The sequence below is a fragment of the Meles meles genome, chromosome 5, assembly GCF_922984935.1.
Source record: "Meles meles chromosome 5, mMelMel3.1 paternal haplotype, whole genome shotgun sequence".
Classification (NCBI taxonomy): Eukaryota; Metazoa; Chordata; class Mammalia; order Carnivora; family Mustelidae; genus Meles; species Meles meles.
The window spans coordinates 61,785,848-61,806,643 of record NC_060070.1 but is presented as its reverse complement, the minus strand read 5'-3'; the positions used below and the strand labels follow the sequence as shown (position 1 = coordinate 61,806,643).

The 20,796-nt window shown below is 36.5% G+C and overlaps 1 protein-coding gene across 2 annotated transcripts in view; it reads left to right on the top strand.

Annotated features, from left to right (window-relative positions):
- VTA1 (vesicle trafficking 1) overlaps window positions 1-20,796 on the top strand; it is a 73,566-nt gene that overhangs the window by 5,405 nt on the left and 47,365 nt on the right. The window contains exons 1-2 of one of the 2 annotated variants that reach the window (XM_046006931.1): window positions 17,285-17,337; window positions 20,567-20,661. In XM_046006931.1, coding sequence (XP_045862887.1) covers window positions 20,581-20,661 — 81 coding nt within the window. In that variant the 5' untranslated portion in view covers window positions 17,285-17,337; window positions 20,567-20,580. Of the gene's footprint in view, window positions 1-17,284; window positions 17,338-20,566; window positions 20,662-20,796 lie in introns of those variants that run through there. The other variant, XM_046006930.1, reaches the window with a different exon arrangement.

The window sequence follows — 20,796 nt, the reverse complement described above, 5'->3', positions numbered from 1 at the left end:
TTACCTCATAGGGATGGTTTGTCTGGAAGTTGTTCCAGTGTGCCTCTCATCTTAATTATATTGTGTTATAAACTCTGATTTACCCTTTAATCTTCTGGATTCTCCTGGAGGACAGGGAGGGATTAATATCTTGTTTTCTCTCACCACCTGGCACATAACTGACGTTCATAAATATTTAATACATGCCATCTCTCTACACTCACTAGAGTGTAAGCTCTGTGAGAGTAAGAAGTATGTCTTATGTTGATGATCTTTGAATTTCTAACTCTTAATATCTAAGACACAGTGGATGTGTGTAATTTTGTTGATTGAATAGATGAACTATATAGTAACTATAGTAATTTATGGCTTTTAAAAATGTTCTAATTACAGTGAGGAAATGCAATGGAAAGAATCCCAGTGCTCTGTATTTTATAACTTACCCTACTGTGTTTATAATGAGTTTTAGATTAAGTCATAGGTATGTTCTCAGGATGTACCCATTGTGCCTCTTCCATTTCAATTATATGATTTCCAAAAATGATTTATCTCTGGCCTTAGTGTGAATACTCTAGTGTTCCATCATTTTTTAGTTGTGACCTTAATATTTCTATATTTCTTTGTTTGGTCTTTTGTTTTCTTTTTAACTCAGGAATGTATGTTAAAATGTGTATCAAATTACTTTTCTTCACTATTTGTGCAAGTGCTAGTATGCTTATGCTTACTTCTTTGAACTTATTATTGTAGTATGTAATAAAAAAACAGTAAATGTCCTCCTACTTGAAACACCCCTCCATTCCTAGAAAGAATCCCGTTAGTTTTTTTTTAATAAACTTATTAATTTGAGGTAATTGTAAAGCCACATGAATTTGTCAGAAATATACAGAAAGATCATGTGCTTTACCCTGTGTCTTCTAGTAGTAGTAACTTGCAAAACTATACTGAAATATTATGACCAGAATATTGACATTGATAAAATCCACCAGTCTTATTCATACTTCCCTAGTTTTATGTTTGTTCCTGTGTGTGTGTTATTTAGTTCTAAACAGTTTATCAGGGATAGGTTCCTATATAACCATAGTCAAGATAGAGAACAGTTCCCCAAGAATTACTTGTTACTTTTTTGTAGCCACACCCATCTTCTTGTAGCCACACCCATCCCTCAACCCTATGCCACACCCTCCTGGCATTTGGTGTGTCACTATTTTTTATTTTAGTCCTTCTGATAGATGTTGATATCATGGCTTTAATTTTCTTTACCTGATGGCTACTGAAATTAACATCTTTTCTTGTGTTTATTACTATATGTATATCACCTACAGCATATTGTCTGTTTTTGCCCCTCCCCTCTTTTTGTGTTTACTTTAATATATTGTAGTTACTAGTGCTTGTTTTGCAAATATTTTCTCCCAGTCTGTAGCTTTTCTTTTGTATTCATAACAGGGTGTCACAGACACAGTTTTAATTTTGATAGTACCCTGTTTATCAGTTTTTCTTTTCTTATGTCGTGCTGTTAGTGTAAACTCTGTATATCATGTATTTTTCTTTATGTTGTAGCTATTTTTTCTGTTTTTCTCCTGCAAGAAGAGTTCCTAAGTAACACTGATTCAGCCTTTTTTTTTTTTTAATGTGTTACCATTGTCAGATTTTCAGTAACCGTATCATGCTAGCTAGCTTCCTTAATACTGTTATGAAGGTTCTCATATCTGATGTGGATTAAAACACAGATTTATCTCTTTTTTTAGATTAAAGAAAAGTAATTGATGAAACAGAACTTTCTGCTTTTGGAGGGAAATTATTTTTTATATTGATCAGTTTCTTCAGTTTGAAATATTTTTGGCCTAGTATTGATATATTAAATAACATTTTCTGGAATATCTCCCATTTCTGTCAGATGTGAAAATTTATTAGCTAGAAATTACAAATTTTTTAAGAGAGCACGAGCTTGGGGGAGGGGCATGGGAGAAAGAGAGAGAGCAGCAGACTCCCCACAACCCTGAGATTAGGACCTGAGCCAAAAATCAAGAGTTGGTTACCTAACCATCTGAGCCACCCAAGTGCCCCAGATTATAAATTTAACCTTTCTCAATTCCCTCATATGTCTCAGTCATTAAATTTTTAAAATTTTACTTGTCAACTCAGTTTCTTTGGTATATCATGGCCTCATCTTTTTTTTTAATATTTTATTTATTTATTTGACACAGAGAGCGGTCACAAGTAGGCAGAGAGGCAGGCAGAGAGAGAGGGAGAAACAGGCTCCCCACTGAGCAGAGAGCCCGATGCGGGGCTTGATCCCAGGACCCTGAGATCATGACCTGAGCCAAAGGCAGAGGCTTAAACCACTGAGCCACCCAGGCGCCCCTCATGGCCTCATCTTATCCCTAATTACTGACAGAGCTTCCAAGTTTCTACTTCAAACAGATAATCCCTTTAGCTGCTAGGAAGATCTGCTTTAAGTGCTTAGTTTAAAAAAAAAAAAAAGGTAAAAGAATAATAGAGTTGTCTGGAAACATTTAGAAATTCTCTATGGCACAAACAGTATTAATTTAAAAAAATATTGCAAGGAAAAATATTTCCAGTAGATGAGACTGGAATCCTGGTATATAAAACACTCATACAGAACTGTTTTATAAGAAATAAGATCCTTATAGATAAAGGGACAAAGAGTATGTATGTTTAACTACTAAAGGAAGGAATGCTAATTATTAACATTGAGCTTAATTAGTAATGTAAATTAAAATTGCTTACTTTTTTGGTTGTAAAATTGTAACAGTAACACAGATGAATATGTGGTGAAATCTCCATTGACAAGGCTGTGTGACTTGGTACAAAGTTTTGGAAAGTATTTTGGCAAAATGGAATTGTAAAAATATGTATAATTCAGTAATTCTAGTTTTGGAAAGTTTTTGCTTAGGAAATAATCACAAATATACTGAGAATTTTATGTGGAGTCCTCTGGATGATTATTTATGCATTTGTGAAAAATGCAAGTGTCATTGTGGAAATGGTTAATTAAGTTATGGCAGATCTACTGGGTGGAAAGTAATGTAATCAGTTAAGAATTACAAATCATCTTTTGTAACATGGGAAGAAGCTTATTTGAAAATGCAGGATATAAAATTATATGTATAATATGAATTGAACTTTTTAATATGTATATACTTGGAGAAAAAGATTGTGGCTTTTGGGTTCATGGATAGTGTTTTCTTTTGATTGTCTTTTTTGTTTATTTTCTGTTCTCTAAGTGAACATGTCCATACCATAAAAAATGCAAAAACAGAAGCTTTATTAAGGACAGATTCATTTTTAAAAGCCACGTATTGTTGTTGCTCCATGTATAAGTGCCCTTAGTGATTTGAATCCTGAATCATCTATAGCCGTTCTAATCAAGCTGAATTTTTTTTTCTGTTCTCTAAGTGAACATGTCCATACCATAAAAAATGCAAAACAGAAGCTTTATTAAGGACAGATTCATTTTTAAAAGCCACGTATTGTTGTTGCTCCATGTATAAGTGCCCTTAGTGATTTGAATCCTGAATCATCTATAGCCGTTCTAATCAAGCTGAATTTTCTGGAACCTTGCTCATTTTCTCTTGTCTTCAAGCCTTCCAACATTGTATTCCCTCTGCCTTGACAACTGTTTCGGCCCCCAACACCCCCACTCCACTTTATCCTTAGGTACCAGCTTGAATGTTACTTTTTCAGGGAGGCCTTCTCCTAAACTTGGAAAAGTGCTTCCTTTTTGTGTCCTCATTGTGTCTTGTAAGGCTACCTTAATTGCTTTTCATTTATCTACTATCTTTTCCAGAGTTTAAACTTCAGACTTGCACTCTTCTGGGGGCTTTTTATTTATTTAATGTGCCTTACGGTGCTGGGCCACTGGAGATAGTTAAATAGTAAAGAAAAGGTGCTCAAAAGAAAAAATGTTTATTAAATTACCTGGATTTTAAGGCAGCAGTGGTCCCTAGAGGGAACTATAACCACACAGTTGTCACTGAATAAAGAAACCAGACAACTAACATTCATGTAGCTCTCGGCATTTCTAACAGTGCTTTCTTTCAGTATATCTGATTTGAATCCTGCAGTCACCCTGGTTCTTCTGTTAGGAAGTAAGGGAACCAGGAACCAAATGGTAAATGCTACATGAAAAAGAGTTATATGGAAAATTGTTGACAGTAAGTAGTAATTAGAAAACCAATTATGGAGTGAGTGAGGGTAAAGGACGGAGTCAAACTGATGAAGAATGAAAGGGGGGCAGAAGGGCAGTGCAGTAATCTGGGAGATTTCTAATAAGTGAAGAGTAGAAAAGGAGGGTAGGCTCGAGTTATTAACATAACTGAGCAACATGTGTTTGTCTCTTTATTTTTTCCTTTAATGAAGCCAGGAAAATTTTGAGCCTCTGCTAAATATGGGCACAGTTTGATACATATTTTGATTCTGTTAGGTTTGGTGTTGTAGATAAAGCTAAACCCATAAAGTTTCCTTCCATTGAGATTTGGTTTAACCAAATGTTCAGTTAAACATAGTTTCAAGTGTGATTTTTCAGAGTTTCCTCTAGGGGGTGACAGTGTATAATTAACAGACTGAATGAAGGTGTGTAAGTGCTCTTTGAGGGTCATTTGTTTATATAATCACTGGAAAATTAAATACAGTCATTCAGGAAGTTGTAAATAGGTATGGCCATTTCAATTCTGAGATATTACGGGACCTACAGTGTAAAATTTTAATTTAGTTTAAAGGCTAAATAATACTGGATTTTTTAATAGATGTGTTAAGTTAGATAGATTTCAGGATTAATAATCAGTTGCCTATTATTTTTTCTGTAGTTAATCACACAGAAATTGGATCTTTTAAAGCCAAGAAGACAAACTTAACTAAACCAATAAAATATAAGCAATTTTCCACTTTTTTTACTGTTTTCTGAATCTGTGATTAATTGAAGTCCATAGTTCTGTTGTCTCAGTACTTACTTTTTATTATAGGCTGACTCAGGATACTTTACTATAGCAGTGACAGGTTAATAATGAAAACACAAAAGGTTAGATACCTGATTTATCCATTAACAATCCATTTATTTACCTTATATTTGTTTTTGCAGACATGCTGGGAACATGAGTTCTGTTTTGTAAAAAATGGTCATTTTAATAGTTAATCCTATTTTTGAGTAAAGTAAATCAGTTTTTAGACTCAGCCTGTTCCTAAGGTTAAAGGGACAGGATCAGTGGTGTCAAGTAATTCGGCCTTCACTGTCATTATCTTTCTTTGGCATTCATGCAGATTTAAAGCATCTTTGGTAAGGTTCATTTTTTATGACAATTATGTTTGATGTTCAAAGTGAAAACTGACTCTCTAGCAGCATGTTCTTATATAAGAGGTTTCATTGCTTAAGTTCCTGCTTTCATTCAATCTGGCATTTATTTTTCTGTGGCTTGTCCAGGTTTTTTGGTTGTTAGATGTTTTTGAACCTTAGTTACTGCTTCTCTTTGGAAGCAATTTGGATTCTGTTGTGCCTCCACTATGGGCTTATTAGATATTCCTCTTTCTTTTATTTTTTTAGTGGTTGCTTTAGCATTCATGTTAACTTATCATAGCCTATCATCTTATAACATAACACCTCACATTCAATGTAAAAACATTATTTTCTTTTTCCTCTCCTGTCCTTTGGCTATCGTTGTCATACATTTTACTTATCAGTATGTCATAAGCCCATAAGCCCTAATCTGCGTTTTAATTTCTTTAGTTGTCATTTTTAAGAAGAAATTTATAAAATGAAATAAAATTTGAAATATTTTCCCACATAATCTGGTATAATTTTTCTGTCCTGTTGAAGAGCTTTACAAATGAATTCTTAATTCACTTGAATCAATTCTATTGTTTGAATTCTATTGTTTGAATATCAATTTCTGTTGTTTGAAACAAACTTTATTTCATACTTATTTTTGAAAGATAGTTTTGCTGGATAAGGAATTTCGATTTTTCTGTTTTATATTTTTCTTCCACATTTTTTTCTTTTCTTTCTGTTTTTTGATATTTTTTCCTAACTCACTGAGACTCTGATCTTCTATTTCTTTTCAATCCTTTTTTTTTTCCTGCTTTGAGTAGTTTCTGTTGCTACATTCTGAAATCAGTCTTTTGTGGTGTCCTCTCCAGTCAATTTTTCATTTCAGAAATTTTTCATATCCAGACGTTCCATTTGTGTTCCTTTGTTTTTGTTTTTTTTTGTTGTTTTTTTTTAAGATTTTATTTGTTTATTTGACAGATGGAGATCACAAGTAGTAAGAGAGGCAGGCAGAGAGGGTAAGGGAAGCAGGCTCCCTGCTAAGCAGAGAGCCCAACGTCGGCCTCGATCCCAGGACTCTGGATTCATGACCTGAGCCAAAGGCAGAGTCTTTAACCCACTGAGCCACCCAGGTGCCCCATTTGTGTTCCTTTGTGCATGTTTTGTTTCTCTCCTCATTTTATTCATGGTTTCCATTAAATACTTGTTCATGATTTCCAAGTGATTTAATGTCACAGCTGTTTCTGTCATTTTGTCATTGTTCAGTCTTAATTGGGCTGTTCACATTCTCCTGCTTATTTGCCATTTATAGTAATTTTTGATTGGTTGCAGGACATAGTGAAGTTTAAGTTCTTGAATGTCTGGATAGTATGGCCTTTGAACTTCAAATTCGATCTGGCTAACAAGTTAGTTACAGTTAAGTGTGATATGTTCCTGTCTTTGTTTTTAGCTTGGGGGCAAGTCTAAAAGTAGCTTTAAGGACAGGATAATCTCCTACTACTAAAGCATACTCTACCATTTGGGGTCTCTACTGAATATCTTGGGTAGGCATTTAGAACTCTTCACCCTGGTTGCAACTTGAATGCATCCCAGCTTTGGGGACAGTCCAGCTCACAGCTTCCACTCACTCTGACTTCGTGGAATTCTGATCTACGTGTGCATCTTGTAGTATTCAGTTTAGCCTCTAGTTTATCCCTGTCTGGGATGGCTCTTCTGCATGGCTTCTCTTCTTCAGAACTCTGCCCCTCCACTTAGAGCTCCTTCAGTCATTCTAAGCTTTAGTCTGTTTTCTCAGCTCTTTTGAACTGTATTCTCCTTGAGCTCCCTCCCTCCCCCCAATACTCCTTAGTTTAGAATGTGCCTCCAGGAAGAATGCTGGACTGATCTTTGGTGTAGTCATCTCATTTGTTTCCTTTCTTCTGGTGTCATTGTCTTTCCATCTATTTCTGTTTGTGAAAAAGTAGTTCATACATTTTGTCTATTTTTTTGTTGTTTATGGTGGAATGTCAAGTCTAGTTATCCCATCACGGCCAGAATTAGAATCTGGTCTCATTTTAGTAATCAAGTAGTCACTTAGCTTTTGCTCTGTACCAGCATAATCTTTTAGTAAGAACTCAGGAATAGCTCACTTTTTCTTAAAGCTACTGTATTATGACAGGAGCTCCAAAAATAGTTGTTTAATGAAGGAATGAGCAGTGTAAATATCCTTTATTAGTAGATACTCATTCACAGTTTACTTTTTATCTTTGATTCAGAAGTCCCTCACAAAAGCTAATACTAACCATACAGTAAGTATTTACAGTATGCTTATGAATAGAGTAGTATTTTCAGTTCTATTTGTTGGAACGAAGTCTTTTAAACATAAGTTGAAAACATAATGTTTGAGTGCCATGTTTATTTAACCTATCAAAGCATCTCTCTTCATAATTGCTTCTATATATCTTTTTTGTGTGTTTATAGCTTGCATTTCATAGTTTTATATTTCTTATATATAAGCAAGGATGTGTTAGAATGTTAATGTTTAGATTTTATGGAACTTCGAATTATACATACCTTCAGGATTAGTAAATATTTATCTCCTAAATTGCCTCACATTAAATTAAAGTTAGGTTGGAAAGTATTTAATACTTTTGCAAATGTGCCTCATTACTCATCTTCAAATAATATTTATTTATAAAAATAAACACATTTCTTTGATGAAATAAATCAAATATATTTTCTTATAAGAGATTTTAGCTACATATTTATTCTGTTTTAGTAGGTAATTTTCCATGTTAGACATTAATTTTTCATCATCCTGCCGCTGCTACAGTGAATTACTTGCCTTGAGCTCTATATGAAAGTGATTCTTTTTTTCCATCCTTTATGGCAAAAAGATCTTCTGGTGTACTTATTAATTTTTACAAGTAGATTTAAGGCCTTTTTTCTTTTATTAATGTTAAAAATGTATCAGAAGATAATTTTCTATGTTTAACAAGTAAACCACATGAGATATTAAAAAATGTTAAAGCCAGGCCATTTTCATCCTAAATATTTCCAATTCTGAGGTGATTCTTCCCAGTTCTTTAATTAAAGGTGTTATGTAATAATGTCCTAGTAATTGCAAAGACCTAAATATGCATGTAAACCAAGAAAGAAAATGTATGTGGGTGAAACCAGTTAACTATATTATCATTACGTTGTATTTCAGATAACAGCCATCTGTGTTAAGGTAACGTTTAAAGGATGAGAGCTGAGCCTTGTTTTTATTTGTGTTGTGAGGGAGAATGATAATGGTTGTGGTGATATGAATTGGGAATAATTTGATTTTTGCTTCAAAGTAGATACAGATAGTCTCCATTTTTATTGTAAACAATAGAAGTAGTTAAAAATGATAAGTAGAAACTGAGAATTGTACTTTTTACATGTGATAAATCACTTAAATCACTTTCTCTTGGTAACAAGAAAAGTGCCTGATTAATTTCTGTAGTCCTAGATGGCTTCCGCTAAAGCCAGTGTGATCCTAATAATTGGACTCATTTTTTCAACCTGTCTGTGCTGAATAGCCATTTATCTCCAAAGTTGGTTCACCAACTGCACTCAACAACCTACACTCCGTGGACTGTAGGATGCATACAGTGTTCACTACTCTGTTAGGAAGATAGGAGAAAGACCTCCTAAGACCATGAAACATGAAACTGTACTGTGTTTCCTCACATTATCATGACATCCTGTTGGCTAACAGTATATATAGGTAGTGAATAATTAACGTCCATTAAATTTTCTATGCATGTTTTTGGGTGAGGTGGTTGTTTAAAGAGATTGATGTATGTTTGAAATAGTCATTTGGGAGGTTGGGAAGGCAAGCATTAAGCTCGTTTGAGGGTGATAATTATGATATTTATAATGGTGCTCATCTGCTAGTGGTCTCTATTGCTTATCTATAGGCATAGAGAAAGAGGATAGATAGGTTTAAATAAATGAGTGTCCTTTTGCCAGAGGAACATAGTAAAAAAAAACTTAAGGGTAAGGCAATAAAGTTCTAGAAAAATATAAAACCAGAGCTGGTTCCAGAGGTAATTAAAGGAGAAAAGACTGATTTCAATAAAGAAATAGACACCAGTGAACTGGCCACCTGTTGTATTAGGCGTAGTTTCAAGTTGGAAAAAATGGAAATTGTGTTTAGATTTGGTGCTTAATATACTGATTTTGGAGGTAGAGCAGTTTGAGATTGTGATTTAATCATGGAATGAGTGGCTTGTATGGGAGAGTACATACAATTATTAGGGTCAGCAAGAATTGAGAACATTGTTTTGTGTATTAATTTGGATTAGATTTGCTTTCTTACTGCTGAAAATCCAAAATGGCAATAGCTAAGTCAGATAAGAACTCCCTCCTTTAAAACAAAGTCTGATGTTGGCAGTACCCAAAACGTGTCAATTCCATGAAGTCATCAGGGACCCAAGTACTTACCAATTTCAAATCTACAAGCAAATACATGATAACCATTTCCAAAGTTGCCTTGTGGTCTACGATGTCTACTAGTGTTTCAGTCACACCGTGTCTATTTTAGGCAGCAGGAAGCAGAAGAGGGAAAGGGTCAGTAAGATCTTTCCCCTGCTATCATTTCCCCTTTAAGATTACTTCCAGAATTCTCTCCCAACAATTTCTGATAACATGGTACCAGTCTTAGTTGAATGGCCATATTTGGCTTTGAAGAATACAGGGAAATGTACTATTTTGACTAGCTACATTACAACCCCCCTTAATAGTGTATGGGTCTTGTTAGCAAAGAAGGTAGGAAGAAAGAATGTGGGCAGTTAGTAGTCTCTGCCACAAGTATTAATTATCCATGTGAACAGCAAATTTTCAAGATGGTGGAAGGACAAGGAAGGACCCTGAGGTCCTCGGTCAGTTACAAGCATTAATGAGATCAGGTAGAAGACAGGGGCTTGAGCTTTACTTTAGACCAGTGTGTTTAGAAGATACTGAGAGAAAGTAACAATGGGATGCAAAGAAAAAAACAGTCATGCTTGTCAATCCTGATGTAGAAAGAATATCAGAGGATTTCTTCCAGTGATATCTAGGGTTTAGTTAAGGCAGAGAGAGAAGGAATCTGAGGAGATACATAGGATTTTGCTGATTGTAAAGCAGTAATTCCAGGGATTATGGTAAAAGAATGGGGCCCTGTGGAAGAGGTATGGGCTAGGTTGGGATAAGAAAATATAGTTTATAGATGAGAGGAGAAAGGATGCAATGAGTAGTGATTTTTAACCTTATGATCACCTATCCATATGAGTTAAAGAAATTAATCTCTAATTATGTAAATGTACAAATACTATATTATAGAAGTACTACCTGTATTATTAAAGATACAAAAACAAATTTTTTAAAGAATGATTAAAAATTATCAGTAGAAATGCTGATTTTCTTTCCCACACTCTAGTCAGTTTTCTTGCCAATCCCTGGGCCCCAAAGGCCGCAGTTTCAATATAGTATAGGGTAAGGACTCTGTTAGGGGAGATTTGAGCAACCTGGCATGGAATTGATCCCTACTCTGAAGCAGAAGCTTTCCTCTTAAAAATAAGAGCAAGAACACATAAAATTCTTGCTAAAATTTTGGTAATACAGGGAGAAATAGCAAGAGTAAATTTGGAGGAAAAAAAAGAGAATTACTAGTTAGAGATACTGTCATGGCTAGAGGTAGCATTTGATCTCTGATCTCAGCAAATCAAATAACCAGGAAACATAAAAAGGAAAAATATGCACTGGGTGGCTCAGACAGTTAAGTATCAGACTCTTTATTTCAGCACAGGTCATGATCTTAGGGTCATGGGATCAAGCCCGACATCAGGTTCTGTGCTCAGTACATAGTCCACTTGTCCCCCCATCTCTGCTACTCTCCCCCTTGCATGTGCACACTCTCTTTTTTTCTCTTTTCTCTCAAATAGTGTTTTTAAAAATGATTTTTTAAAAGTAAAAATATAATAAAGAGAGAACCACAAAACCATTAGAGAAAGGTTGCATCATTTTTTGTGTATTTGAGATAGGTGCCAGTAACTTGTGGAGGAGAGGAAATGCAAGTTAAAGAGTTAAATTTGAAAAATTAAAACCATAGGAAAAACTAGAAAAATCATGTAACTGAATACCTAGCCCCTTCAAGATAGAAGAACTTTTCCAAGCTTGGAATTTATTGGGGGGCGGGGAATAATAGCTTTGAGTACATAGATATTTCACGTCTCTGTGTTTTATTTATTTTTTTTATAAACATATAATGTATTTTTATCCCCAGGGGTACAGGTCTGTGAATCGCCAGGTTTACACACTTCACAGCACTCACCATAGCACATACCCTCCCCAATGTCCATAACCCCCCTCCCCCTCTCCCAACCCCACCTCCCCCCGCACCAAGCCCCAGTTTGTTTTGTGAGATTAAGAGTCACTTATGGTTTGTCTCCCTCCCAGTCCCATCTTGTTTCATTTATTCTTCTACCCCCCTAACCCCCCATGTGGCATCTCCACGTCCTCATATCAGGGAGATCATATGATAGTTGTCTTTCTCCGATTGACTTATTTCACTAAGCATGATACCCTCTAGTTCCATCCACGCTGTTGCAAATGGCAAGATTTCATTTCTTTTGATGGCTGCATAGTATTCCATTGTGTATCTATACCACATCTTCTTTATCCATTGATCTGTTGATGGACATCTAGGTTCTTTCCATAGTTTGGCTATTGTAGACATTGCTGCTATAAACATTCGGGTGCACGTGCCCCTTCGGATCTCTACGTTTGTATCTTTAGGGTAAATACCCAGTAGTGCAATTGCTGGGTCATAGGGTAGTTCTATAGAATTTCAGCATTTTGAGGAACCTCCATGCTGTTTTCCAGAGTGGTTGCACCAGCTTGCATTCCCACCAAGAGTGTAGGACGGTTCCCCTTTCTCCGCATCCTCGCCAGCATCTGTCATTTCCTGACTTGTTAATTTTAGCCATTCTGACTGGTGTGAGGTGATATCTCATTGTGGTTTTGATTTGCATTTCCCTGATGCCGAGGGACGTGGAGCACTTTTTCATGTGTCTGTTGGCCATCTGGATGTCTTCTTTGCAGAAATGTCTGTTCATGTCCTCTGCCCATTTCTTGATTGGATTGTTTGTTCTTTGGGTATTGAGTTTGCTAAGTTCCTTATAGATTTTGGATACTAGCCCTTTATCTGATATGTCATTTGCAAATATCTTCTCCCATTCTGTCAGTTGTCTTTTGGTTTTGTTAACTGTTTCCTTTGCTGTGCAAAAGCTTTTGATCTTGATGAAATCCCAATAGTTCATTTTTGCCCTTGCTTCCCTTGCCTTGGGTGATGTTCCTTGGAAGAAGTTGCTGCCTGCGTTCTCCTCAAGGATTTTGATGGTTTCCTTTCTCACATTGAGATCCTTCATCCATTTTGAGTCTATTTTCGTGTGTGGTGTGAGGAAGTGGTCAAATTTCATTTTTCTGCATGTGGCTGTTCAACTTTCCCAGCACCATTTATTGAAGATGCTGTCTTTTTTCCATTGGACATTCTTTCCTGCTTTGTCGAAGATTAGTTGACCATAGAGTTGAGGGTCTATTTCTGGGCTCTCTATTCTGTTCCATTGATCTATGTGTCTGTTTTTGTGCCAGTACCATGCTATCTTGATGATGACAGCTTTGTAATAGAGCTTGAAGTCCGGAATTGTGATGCCACCAACTTTGGCTCTCTTTCTCAATATTCCTTTGCCTATTCGAGGTCTTTTCTGGTTCCATATCAATTTTAGGATTATTTGTTCCATTTCTTTGAAAAAAATGGAGGGTATTTTGATAGGGATTGCATTAAATGCATAGATTGCTTTAGGTAGCATAGACATTTTCACAATATTTATTCTTCCAATCCAGGAGCATGGAACATTTTTCCATTCCTTTGTGTCTTCCTCAATTTCTTTCATGAGTACTTTATAGTTTTCTGCATATAGATTCTTAGCCTCTTTGGTTAGGTTTATCCCTAGGTATCTTATAGTTTTGGGTGCAATTGTAAATGGGATTGACTCTAATTTCTCTTTCTTCTGTCTTGTTGTTGGTGTACAGAAATGCAACTGATTTCTGTGCATTGATTTTATATCCTGACACTTTACTGAATTCCTGTACAAGTTCTAGCAGTTTTGGAGTGGAGTCTTTTGGGTTTTCCACATATAGTATCATATCATCTGCGAAGAGTGATAGTTTGACTTCTTCTTTGCCGATTTGGATGCCTTTAATTTCTTTTTGTTGTCTGATTGCTGAGGCTAGGACTTCTAGTACTATGTTGAATAGCAGTGGTGATAATGGACATCCCTGCCGTGTTCCTGACCTTAGCGGAAAAGCTTTCAGTTTTTCTCCATTGAGAATGATATTTGCGGTGAGTTTTTCATAGATGGCTTTGATAATATTGAGGTATGTGCCCTCTATCCCTACACTTTGAAGAGTTTTGATCAGGAAGGGATGCTGTACTTTGTCAAATGCTTTTTCAGCATCTATTGAGAGTATCATTTGGTTCTTGTTCTTTCTTTTATTAATGTGTTGTATCACATTGATTGACTTGCGGATGTTGAACCAACCTTGCAGCCCTGAAATAAATCCCACTTGATCGTGGTGAACAATCCTTTTAATGTGCTGTTGAATCCTATTGGCTCGTATTTTGGTGAGAATTTTTGCGTCTGTGTTCATCAAGGATATTGATCTGTAGTTCTCTTTTTTGGTGGAATCCTTGTCTGGTTTTGGGATCAAGGTGATGCTGGCCTCATAAAATGAGTTTGGAAGTTTTCCTTCCGTTTCTATTTTTTGGAACAGTTTCAGGAGAATAAGAATTAGTTCTTCTTTAAATGTTTGGTAGAATTCCCCTGGGAAGCCGTCTGGCCCTGGACTTTTGTTTGTTTGGAGATTTTTGATGCCTATTTCAATCTCCTTACTGGTTATGGGCCTGTTCAGGTTTTCTATTTCTTCCTGGTTCAGTTGTGGTAGTTTATATGTCTCTAGGAATGCATCCATTTCTTCCAGATTGTCAAATTTGTTGGCGTAGAGTTGCTCATAGTATGTTCTTATAATTGTCTGTATTTCTTTGGTGTTAGTTGTGATCTCTCCTCTTTTATTCATGATTTTATTTATTTGGGTCCTTTCTCTTTTTTCTTTTTGATGAGTCTGGCCAGGGGTTTATCAATCTTATTGATTCTTTCAAAGCACCAGCTCCTAGTTTCATTGATTTGTTCTATTGTTTTTTTTTGGTTTCTATGTCATTGATTTCTGCTCTGATCTTTATGATTTCTCTTCTCCTGCTGGGTTTAGGGTTTCTTTCTTGTTCTTTCTCCAGCTCCTATAGGTGTAGGGTTAGGTTGTGTATTTGAGACCTTTCCTCTTTCTTGAGAAAGTCTTGTACCACTATATAATTTCCACTCAGGACTGCCTTTGCTGTGTCCCACAGATTTTGAACCGTTGTGTTTTCATTATCATTTGTTTCCATGAATATTTTCAATTCTTCTTTAATTTCCTGGTTGATCCATTCATTCTTTAGAAGGATGCTGTTTAGTCTCCATGTATTTGGGCTCTTTCCAGCTTTCCTCTTGTGATTGAGTTCTAGCTTCAGAGCATTGTGGTCTGAAAATATGCAGGGAATGATCCTAATCTTTTGATACCGGTTGAGACCTGATTTGTGACCCAGAATGTGATCTAATCTGGAGAATGTTCCATGTGCACTAGAGAAGAATGTGTATTCTGTTGCTTTGGCATGAAATGTTCTGAATATATCTGTGATGTCCATCTGGTCCAGTGTGTCATTTAAGGCCTTTATTTCCTTGTTGATCTTTTGCTTGGATGATCTGTCCATTCCAGTTAGGGGAGTGTTAAAGTCCCCTACTATTATTGTATTATTATTGATGTGTTTCTTTGATTTTGTTATTGATTGGTTTATATGGTTGGCTGCTCCCACATTAGGGGCATAGATATTTAAAATTGTTAGATCTTCTTGTTGGACAGACCCTCTGAGTATGATATAGTGTCCTTCCTCATCTCTTATTATAGTCTTTGGCTTAAAATCTAATTGATCTGATATAAGGATTGCCACCCCAACTTTCTTCTGATGCCCATTAGCATGGTAAATTGTTTTCCACCCCCTCACTTTAAATCTGGAGGTGTCTTTGCTTCTAAAATGAGTTTCTTGTAGGCAACATATTGATGGGTTTTGTTTTTTTTTTTATCCATTCTGATACCCTGTGTCTTTTGATTGGGGCATTTAGCCCATTAACATTCAGGGTAACTATTGAGAGATATGAATTTAGTGCCATTATTAACCTGTAAGGTGACTGTTACTGTATATTGTCTCTGTACCTTTCTGATCTACTACTTTTGGGCTCTCTTTTTGCTTAGAGGACCCCTTTCAGTATTTCCTGTAGAGCTGGTTTGGTTTTTGCAAATTCTTTCAGTTTTTGTTTGTCCTGGAAGCTTTTTATCTCTCCTTCTATTTTCAATGATAGCCTCATTGAAAATAGCTGGATAGAGTATTCTTGGCTGCATGTTTTTCTCGTTTAGTGCTCTGAATATATCATGCCAGCTCTTTCTGGCCTGCCAGGTCTCTGTGGATAAGTCTGCTGCCAGTCTAATGTTTTTACCATTGTATGTTACAGACTTCTTTTCCTGGGCTGCTTTCAGGATTTTCTCTTTGTCACTAAGACTTGTAAATTTTCCTATTAGGTGACGGGGTGTGGACCTATTCTTGTTGACTTTGAGGGGGGTTCTCTGCACCTCCTGGATTTTGATGCTTGTTGCCTTTGCCATTTTAGGGAATTTCTCTCCAATAATTCTTTCCAATATACCTTCTGCTCCCCTCTTTCTTCTTCTTCTGGAATCCCAATTATTCTAATGTTGTTTCATCTTATGGTGTCACTTATCTCTCGAATTCTCCCCTCGTGGTCCAGTAGCTGTTTGTCCCTCTTTTGCTCGGCTTCTTTATTCTGTCATTTGGTCTTCTATATCACTAATTCTTTCTTCTGCCTCATTTATCCTAGCAGTGAGGCCTCCATTTTTTATTGCACCTCATTAATAGCTTTTTTGATTTCAACTTGGTTAGATTTTAGTTCTTTAATTTCTCCAGAAAGGGCTTTATATCTCCAGAGAGGGTTTCTCTAATATCTTCCATGCCTTTTTCGAGCCCGGCTAGACCCTTCAGAATCGTCATTCTGAACTCTTGTTCTGACATATTACCAATGTCTGTTTTGATTAGGTCCCTAGCCTTCGGTACTGCCTCTTGTTCTTTTGTTTGTGGTGATTTTTTCTGCCTTGTCATTTTGTCCAGATATGAGGATATGAAGGATCAAATAACATACTAAAAGGGTGGCAAGGACCCCAGAAAAATGTGCTGTAACCAAATCAGAAGAGACCCCAAATTGTGGGGAGGGGGGGAGAAAGGGGATAAAAAGAGGTTCAGAAAAAAAAAAGAAAAAAATTAAAAAGCTAAAACAAATAAAGAAAAAATATAAAAAAGAAAAAAAATACATATTTTAGATAAACTAGTCAAAAAACGTTAAAAAAGAAAAGGGTAAAAGTTTTAAGAAATTTAGCAGAAGAAGAAAAAAGAAAGAAAAAAAATGAAAAAAAAATTGAATTAACCGCAAGACTAAAGAATCATGGGGAGAAAGCCATGAGTTCCGTGCTTTGCTTTCTCCTCCTCTGGAATTACACTGCTGTCCTAGGTATTGAACCTGCTTTCCTTGATAGATGAACTTCGTCCTGGCTGGATATTTTGTTGATCTTCTGGGGTAGGGCCCTGTTGTAGTGACTCTCAAGTGTCTTTGCCCGAGGCGGAATTGCACTGCCCTTACCGGGGGCCGGACTAAGTAATCTGCTCGGGTTCGCTTTTGGGAGCTTCTGTTCCCTGAACGTTTTCTGTAGAGTTCCGGAGGACGGGAATGAAAATGGCGGCCTCCCAGTCTCCAGTCTGGAGGAGCCGAGAGCCTGGGGCCCCACACCTCAGTGCGCCCCCAGAGGACAGCACCCAGTCACTCCCGTATCTCCAGCCTCCAGCCGTGCTCCGAGCTCACCCAGCCCGCGACCAGTTCAAGGTAACCCCGAGCTGAGAGTTCAGTCCTCAGCTCTGTCTCTGTAGCCGGCTTCTCCGTTCTAACACCTGCAAGCTCTGCGACACTCCGACACCCCCGATCCTTCTGTGACCCTGCGAGCGACCTGGGGCCACGCTGACCCTGCGTGGGCTTCACCCCGGTTTAGCCTCTGGAGCAATGTCCCTCAGTGGAACAGACTTTTAAAAGTCCTGATTTTGTGCTCCGTTGCTCTGCCGCTTGCCGGGAGCTGGCCCTTCCCCCCGTGGTCTATTTTCCCGTCGTTTTGGATTCACTTCTCCGCCAGTCCTACCTTTCAGAAAGTGGTTGATTTTCTGTTTCTAGAATTGCTGTTCCTCTTCTCTTCCATCTCCCGTTGGATTTGTAGGTGTTTGCAATGTTTAGATAAGCTATCGAGCTGATCTCCTGCTTCCTGATGTAGTCTCAGCCTGCTACTTCTCTGCCATCTTGACTCCACGTCTCTGTGTTTTAAAACGGCATTCAGAAATTGAAAGATGGCATGATATTTGCAACCAGTATGTTTGCTTTCAAAAGAGCTCATGTGATTCACTGTAGAAGAAGAAATCCAAGAAAACACTGGGAGAAGAAACCTGAACAGCTCACAAAGAAGTGTTAGGGAGTTCATTCAGTTATAAGAAGAAAAGGAGCTAAGACAGGCACAGATCTTAAACAGCTGAAAAGAGATGTGACTGGTTTAAAAGGAGAGAGCGTTCAGCCATGCTTTAGGAGCTATGGGGTGGGGCTGTGGGGAGGATGATTAAAACCTTAGAGACAAATGGGTAAAGGACCCAGCCATGTTGCTTAAAGAAATATATATGTGACTGGTTTAAAGTAGAAGAAGAAAAAAGAAGATTTGGTCACATTTGTTATCAAAGCAAGAGACATTTAAAATGAACATTTTTTTGTTTGTTTTTTAGATTAGAATTTGGTTTTGGGTCACAGTGATGCCCAGTGCTGGCTGGTGTGCAGAGAAAACAGAAGCACCTTATTCTTTGTACTGTGTGGCAATATAAATTTTTACAGTACTTTAGGAACTCCATTTTTTTCTTGTTAATAACTAGGTGGATCAAACCCTGAATTTGATAATGCTAAAATAAATGCATTAACAAATTAAACACCAAATTCTGTAATAGGAGATAGTCCTAAAAGCCTAAGTATTAAAAAGTATTTTCTTCAGATAAAGCTTTTAAAATTAAAAACACAATAAATAACTGTATATCATGTGTATCTTTTTTTTTTTTTTTTAAGATTTTATTTATTTATTTGACAGATAGAGATCACAAGTAGGGAGAGAGGCAGGCAGAGAGAGGGAGAGAGAGGAGGAAGCAGGCTCCCCGCCAAGCAGAGAGCCCGACGCGGGACTCGATCCCAGGACCCCGAGATCATGACCCGAGCTGAAGGCAGCAGCTTAAACCACTGAGCCACCCAGGCGCCCCTCATGTGTATCTTAATACATATTTAAAGAAGATATCGAGTAGCCTTAATTGAATTGGAAATCTTGAGAGTACCTAACAGATACCCAAGCTATGTTTTAAAGCTCTAGTAAATAAAGTAGTGATAAGCCAGTAGACTAATGAAGCAGGATAGACAATATACAGAACTGGGCCTTTTTATCCCATGGAAGCTTAATATATGATAATGAATGATAAAAGTGGCATTTAAATCAGCGGGGCAGAATGAGCTATTCTTTCTTCCGTGTATTTATCTATTCAGAAAATGTTTATCGAAGGCCAAGCACTATCCTACATGCCAAGGGTATGTAGCAAACCAAATAGACTGAAATTGCCATCATCACAGAGTTTAAATTTGAGTTGAAGTAGAGACGGTGGATTAATAAGTATAAGATGATTACATGCTGAAAGAAAAATAAAGCAGGGAAGGGGGGATGGTGTTCATAAGATGCCATCTGAGGGGAGAAACATATCCCTCCTTTATACTGTGTAAAGAACTGACACAAGAAAGTTTGTTGAAAAGCAAACAACCCAAGAGAAATTTGGCACATTTTTTTTTCTTTTATTTTGATAGCTACTCCTAACTCATGAAGGTGGGTATAGATCTATCCAGTAAATATGCAGTACTTTTTTAGTAGTGAAAATGAAATATCATGGTAAATCTTGAGACTGATAAGTTCAATAATACCAGGCTTTTTTGTTTGTTTGCTTTTGTGGGTTTGAGGAAATGGGGCTTGCATATGTTGGAACTATAACTGCATTTTGGTAATCTGTTTTGGAGGACAGTTTAAGAGTAGCTCTCAAAGGTGAAAAAGATACAGGTATATGACCTGGGTATTCCATTTCTTGGTATTTGCCTCAGGGAACTCTTGAATGCAAGCACAAGAAGGTATGGTTAACAAGATTTGTAGTAATGAACATTTGGAAACCACCTAAATGTGCTTTCATTAGACTGATTTATCCATAGTGCTGTCACTGATTTCCAGGACATATTTGGAGAATATAAGAGTAAATTATAGGTGGTGTATGTACACACCAATAGTAACAATTACCACCAGACCTTTCATAGCTCCTGTCACTGGAAAAACTATTAAGATCATGGTGTCACAGTGTTGGGGTTTTTTTTATTTGTTTTGTTTTAGTTTTTGGTTTTGGTTTTTTGTTTTTTTTTTTAGTTTTAGCCTTATCTCTAATGTTTTTATTAACTTTTTAAAAACGGTGTGTATTTTTTTTTATATATATACAAGTAACTTAAATAGTTCTCCCTGTTAGCCTCAGCTCAAGATATATTTCCTAGTGTTCTAGCTCATATTATATATTTTATTAGTATCACTTTTGGGCACTTGGTGAGTGCTCTTGTACATGTGATTTTTCTGGTTGCCTTAACTTCCCAATTAAATTATAGGTTTAATTTTTAACAGCTTAGGACCTGGTCTTTTTTTCTCTTCTCCTTCTCCTTCCCTCCTTACCTCCTTTCTTTCTTTCTGTCCTTTTTTTCTTTCTAACATAGTACCAAAAGAGATGACTTTACTTGATTAAAAAAAAATTGCTATTATCATGAATCTGTTACATTCGTTGGATAATATTTGTGTGTTCTTTATTTTTGTAAATAAGATCCATAAAGTTTATTTTTCCAAAGTTTATTTTTAAAGTTTTATTTCTAAATTCACCTAGATTTTAAATTATTTATTATTAAGAATGTATATTTTAAACATTCACTAATGGAAATTGTTCAGGTCATCTCATTTTCCTTTTCTTTGTAGGTCGTTTATATGCAATGCAAACTGGAATGAAGATTGATAGTAAAACTCCTGACTGTCGTAAATTTTTATCAAAGCTGATGGATCAATTAGAAGCTGTAAGTTAAACACTGATCATTTATTTTCTGATTGTTTTAAGTGGCATTTTATTATATTCGTTTATGTGTATTTTGCCATTTTAGTTTTTCCTCTTGGCAGCCATCGAGTAATGTCATTACAGCTGAGGAAAAACT